The sequence below is a fragment of the Echiichthys vipera genome, assembly GCF_963691815.1.
Source record: "Echiichthys vipera genome assembly, chromosome: 12".
In the NCBI taxonomy this organism is placed as follows: Eukaryota; Metazoa; Chordata; class Actinopteri; order Perciformes; family Trachinidae; genus Echiichthys; species Echiichthys vipera.
The window spans coordinates 2,018,139-2,024,138 of NC_139837.1; the positions used below are offsets into that span (position 1 = coordinate 2,018,139).

At 40.7% G+C, this 6,000-nt stretch overlaps 1 protein-coding gene across 2 annotated transcripts in view; it reads left to right on the forward strand.

Moving 5' to 3' along the window:
* dglucy (D-glutamate cyclase) overlaps positions 1-5,783 on the forward strand; it is a 29,431-nt gene extending 23,648 nt beyond the window's left edge. For both annotated transcript variants that reach the window (XM_083924308.1, XM_083924309.1), the window contains exons 14-15: positions 3,279-3,439; positions 4,864-5,783. In XM_083924308.1, coding sequence (XP_083780434.1) covers positions 3,279-3,439; positions 4,864-5,025 — 323 coding nt within the window. In that variant the 3' untranslated portion in view covers positions 5,026-5,783. The remainder of the gene's footprint in view (positions 1-3,278; positions 3,440-4,863) is intronic.
* The last annotated feature ends 217 nt before the right edge of the window (positions 5,784-6,000 follow it).

Here is a 6,000-nt window from a genome sequence, read left to right on the forward strand (position 1 = left end):
AAAGTCTGAATTATGAGAGGAAAAGTCAGAATTATGAGAGGAAAAGTCAGAATTATAAGGAGAAGTCAGAATTATGAGTGAAAAAGTCAGAATTATGAGAGAAAAGTCAGAATTATCGGACGGAAAGTCAGAATTATGAGAAGAAAAGTCGGAATTATGAGAGGAGAAGTCAGAATTATGAGTGGAAAAGTCAGAATTATGGGACGGAAAGTCAGAATTATGAGAAGAAAAGTTGGAATTATGAGAGGAGAAGTCAGAATTATGAGTGGAAAAGTCAGAATTATGAGAGGAGAAGTCAGAATTATGGGACGGAAAGTCAGAATTATGAGAGTAAAAGTCAGAATTATGAGTGGAAAAGTCAGAATTATGAGTGAAAAGTCAGAATTATGAGAGGAAAGTCAGAATGTAGAATTTAAAAAATGAAATGAGATAAAAAGTCAAAATCATGTGATAGTAATTTTTTATTTTATTAACCATTCACACCACATTCACACACACCCAAATCGATCCTCCGAGCTTCGGATCGAACCGCCGATCTCTTGAATGGAGGATGACTGACTCTCGAAGACAGTGCGGACACAGTGTTGAGAAAGATCCACAGTGGCGTAGGCGTTATCAGTACATGCTAATCTTTTAGAGTATCAGTTCACACGGACGAGTGAAACCAAAAAGAGGAAATGATCAGGACACACGACCCGTCCGTCAGTGACGCATTCCTGCATCATGAGCAGACACACGAGGCGCGCTGGTTTCCAACTGTTCGAGTCCTTAACTGAGCGTCATTGAAACAGGTGCATCATCTCAGAGTTATCCTGGTCAGGAAGGAATGAATATATGTGTTTATGTTTATCATATAGATTTTTATTGAGTTTACACACATTTACATACTTCGTGAGAAGTCAGCAAAGTCAGAATTATGACAAAAAAACATCAAAATTAAGACAAAGTAAGAATTATGAGAGGAAAAGTCAGAATTATGAGAGGAAAAGTCAGAATTATGAGTGAAAAAGTCAGAATTATGACACAAAAAGTCAGAATTTTGAGAGGAAAAGTCAGAATTATGAGTGAAAAAGTCAGAATTATGAGAGGAAAGTCAGAATTATGAGTGGAAAAGTCAGAATTATTAGAGGAAAAGTCAGAATTATGAGTGGAAAAGTCAGAATTATTAGAGGAAAAGTCAGAATTATGAGAGGAAAAGTCAGAATTATGAGTGAAAAGTCAGAATTATGAGAGGAAAAGTCAGAATTATGAGGAAAAGTCAGAATTATGAGTGGAAAAGTCAGAATTATGAGTGAAAGTCAGAATTATGAGTGGAAAAGTCAGAATTATTAGAGGAAAAGTCAGAATTATGAGTGGAAAAGTCAGAATTATTAGAGGAAAAGTCAGAATTATGAGTGGAAAAGTCAGAATTATGAGTGGAAGTCAGAATTATGAGTGAAAGTCAGAATTATGAGAGGAAAAGTCAGAATTATGAGTGGAAAAGTCAGAATTATGAGAGGGAAAGTCAGAATTATAAGGAGAAGTCAGAATTATGAGAGGAAAAGTCATAATTGAGAGGAAAAGTCAGAATTAAGAGAAGAAAAGTCAGAATTATGAGTGAAAGTCGGAATTAGGAGAGGAAAAGTCAGAATTATGAGAGGAAAAGTCAGAATTAAGAGAGAAAAGTCAGAATTATGAGAGGAAAAGTCAGAATTATGAGTGGAAAAGTCAGAATTATGAGTGAAAGTCAGAATTATGAGAGGAAAAGTCAGAATTATGAGAGGAAAAGTCAGAATTATGAGAGGGAAAGTCAGAATTATGAGAGGAAAGTCAGAATTATGAGAGGAGACGTCAGAATTATGAGAGAAAAGTCAGAATTATGAGGGAAAAGTCAGAATTATGAGAGGAAAAGTCTGAATTATGAGAGAAAAAGTCTGAATTATGAGAGGAAAAGTCAGAATTATGAGGAGAAGTCAGAATTAAGAGAGAAAAGTCAGAATTATGAGAGGAGAAGTCAGAATTATGAGAGGAAAAGTCATAATTGAGAAGAAACGTTAGAATTATGAGAGGAAAAGTCAGAATTATGAGTGGAAAAGTCAGAATTATGAGAGGAAAAGTCAGAATTAAGAGAGAAAAGTCAGAATTATGAGCGAAAAGTCAGAATTATGAGAGGAAAAGTCAGAATTATGAGAGGAAAAGTCAGAATTATGAGGAAAAGTCAGAATTATGAGTGGAAAAGTCAGAATTATGAGAGGAAAGTCAGAATTATGAGTGGAAAAGTCAGAATTATAAGAGGAAAAGTCAGAATTATGAGTGGAAAAGTCAGAATTATGAGTGAAAGTCAGAATTATGAGAGGAAAAGTCAGAATTATGAGCGGAAAAGTCAGAATTATGAGAGGAAAAGACATAATTAAGAGAGAAAAAGTCAGAATTATGAGAGGAAAAGTCAGAATTATGAGGGAAAAGTCAGAATTAAGAGTGGAAAAGTCAGAATTATGAGAGGAAAAGTCAGAATTATGAGAGGAAAGGTCGGAATTATGAGAGGAAAGTCAGAATTATGAGGAAAAGTCTGAATTATGAGAGGAAAGGTCGGAATTATGGGTGAAAAAGTCAGAATTAGGAGAGGAAAAGTCAGAATTATGGGTGAAAAAGTCAGAATTATGAGAGGAAAAGTCAGAATTATGGGTGAAAAAGTCAGAATTATGAGAGGAAAAGTCAGAATTATGGGTGAAAAAGTCAGAATTAGGAGAGGAAAAGTCAGAATTATGGGTGAAAAAGTCAGAATTATGAGAGGAAAGTCAGAATTATGGGTGAAAAAGTCAGAATTAGGAGAGGAAAAGTCAGAATTATGAGAGGAAAGGTCGGAATTATGAGAGGAAAGTCAGAATTATGAGGAAAAGTCTGAATTATGAGAGGAAAGGTCGGAATTATGAGTGGAAAAGTCAGAATTATGGGTGAAAAAGTCAGAATTAGGAGAGGAAAAGTCAGAATTATGGGTGAAAAAGTCAGAATTAGGAGAGGAAAAGTCAGAATTATGAGAGGAAAAGTCAGAATTATGGGTGAAAAAGTCAGAATTATGAGAGGAAAAGTCAGAATTATGAGAGGAAAAGTCAGAATTATGAGAGGAAAAGTCAGAATTATGAGAGGAAAAGTCAGAATTATGGGTGAAAAAGTCAGAATTAAGAGACGAAAAGTCAGAATTATGACACAAAAAGTCAAAATTGAGATGAAATGTATATGATGAGATAAAACGTCACGTTGGTTGATCTGCCTTCTCCCGCCCTCCTCCCCTCCTGCAGGCGTGTCTAACTGGGGCGGATACGCTGTGGCCTGTGGGCTCTACCTGCTGCACACCTGCCCCTCGCACCAGCGCTACAGAAAGAAAGGCCTCGGTTTGGATCACGCAGTCCCCCGAGAACAGCTCCAGGACTGGACTGCTAACCTGCCGTCTGTGGACAAGGTGACACTTTCACAGATCACGTTTATTATACTGGCTACATACAACTAGATTTAACGTAAACTTAAGAAGTAGATATGAAGTCAACTTAACTTCCTAGGGCGCCCTCCCACTGTGCCTCCGTCCCGTGCCCAAACACGTTTCACGGGTAAAGTCTGGTTCCTTTGACCAGTGTGAGTGCAACCGTACCACGTCTAGGAGCGGCACGCTTGCCGTCCACGGCCCGTTTGGGAGAGGTGGGCTTTAGTAAAGCACGTTTGCACGTGTACGAGCACGAGCGTGCGCACGTGTACGAGCACGAGGCCTACGGCGGTTCTGAGGTCATTTCCTGTGCGCCTGTTGGGACGTAGAAAAAAGAAGGAGGGACCATGCGCGGACATTTCAAACAATGGCGGTGAAAGGTTCACGTTGGTGTGATGCGGAGGTGGAGTGTTTACTGCAGATTTGGTCGATGAAAAGATTCAAAAACAGTCGACAAGACGCACAAAAACTCCGAGGTCTACGGAAAGATCTGGAAACAAAGCCACGCATCGCCATGACGTCATCAATGCGTGTGACGTGTTACGGCGTGATGACGTATAGGCAGCAAGAAGCATTCTCCGAGGCCCAGGTAGTGGGAGTACAAACGGGCCTGGAGGGGGGGACAAGGACCCTAAAGCACGGGGCACGGGACGGAGGCACAGTGTGAGTGCGCCCTTAACTTCCTAGGGCGCACACCTACGGTCCATCCGTACCGTGCCCAAGCCCGTTTCACAGCTAAAGTCTAGTTCGTTTGACCAGTGTGAGTGCAACAGACCTGTCGTCACTCCTAACAGCGTTTGAACCCATTTAACCTCATGCGTTTGGGTTTCTGGCGTTCATTAGCCCTGTGCCTGGTGTACATGTAACCCGGTTCAAATCTGTAATCCGTATTAAAGAAAGCTCATTGTGTATGAAAAAACAGAGAAGATGAGTGAAAAGCCGTAAATTAGCTCATTACATCTCAAAAACCAAGATGTTTGAATTAAAAACACTGCAATTCAAAGTGGAAAATCAATGAAAAACAGATCTTCACTTAAAAAAGAGAACTACAACTGTAATAAAATAAATTGTGTAGAGTTTCAATTTGTAAGAGCTGGGTTTGAGATGTTCTTTCAGCCAATCAGAGAGAAGCTCCCGACCCGTCGACTTGACCGGACCGGGTTCACTTCCTCTGAAGCTGCTAGGAGAGAGGGAGAGAGAGAGAGAGTCACGATACACACACTTTGGGACGGTGAAACAATAAAAAACGTGGGTAAAACTGTCGTAGAAATCCCCCGGACGACCTGGAGCTGTGTGAGCGCAGTTGGAGGAGCCGCTTGAAAAGTAACAAAAAATGCCTACAGTGCATTTTCCAGCACTCATTTATCCCCTGTCTCTCTCTCTCTCTCTCTCTCTTTGTTCTTCAGGAGGAGTCGATCCTTTCCACCCTGGTGCGTTTTGGGATAAGAAGCGGGAAAACGGGTCACCTGGCCATGGAGGTGGACGGTTTGACCTTTCACCCCACACACTCTGACATCATCACCAAACTACTGGAGGTCACACTCGGCTCCAACGCCGCAAAGCTCTGATCGACTCTTCCTCTTTAGTCTCAGTGATGTTTTTATTTAACAACTGTTAACGGAGAAATCCGGGAGAGTCGCTAACAGCCGGATGTGGCTAACAGTAATTAGCTCGGGGCAGCACGGTGAAGGCATTCAAAGGTCTTTTTTTAACCACTAATGCTGCTGAAAATAACAGCAAACCTCTGCAGCAGCATGAGAAGAGTCCCTACACACACAACAAAGCACCAATGGGCTCCTTCCACTGTAATGGACTTTACTATGAGAGGAGCTGGTGCAGGGGCCAGTAGGTAAGTCTTTAAAACACTCTTTTAATAAACTCTGGGTTCACTAACTACGCTGTTGCTGCTTTGTTGTGTGTGTAGGGACTCTTCTCATGCTGCTGCAGAGGTTTGCTGTTATTTTCAGCAGCATTAGTGGTTAAAAAAGACCTTTGAATGCCTTCACCGTGCTGCCCCGAGCTAATCACTGTTAGTGTCTGTTAGCTACTGTTCACGGAAAGCATCTGGAGCAGCTCCACTAATGAGAAAAAACAGAGATATTATGATTGATTATTGATTAAAAGAGTAAGTCAGCTGTAACACCTGAACATGTATGTAGTTATGTATGTGGCTAAACACTAGTTAGCAAGCTAACACCGACATTTAAACAGTTAGCATGTGGATAATGATAGGAATAAATAGCCAACGTTGAACTTTTAACCCTGAACTGTATTTTGCATCTGTATCGACGGTGGTTTGTGTTTGTCCCATCATGCCGCGCTGCCATTGCTGAATTACATCAATGAATGAATGAATTTCCTTTAATAAAGATTGTAAAGAATCATGAATCCCAATGTAGTTGAATCCGTGTGGTTTCTCCACCTCCATCACTGCGCAATGGCGTCTCCCTCCAGTATCGCACACTTGAACGGGAGCTGACTTTAGGAGTGAACCTTTTCTACTTTTACCTGAACTTTTAAAGCAGCGTCACTTTTGACAACGA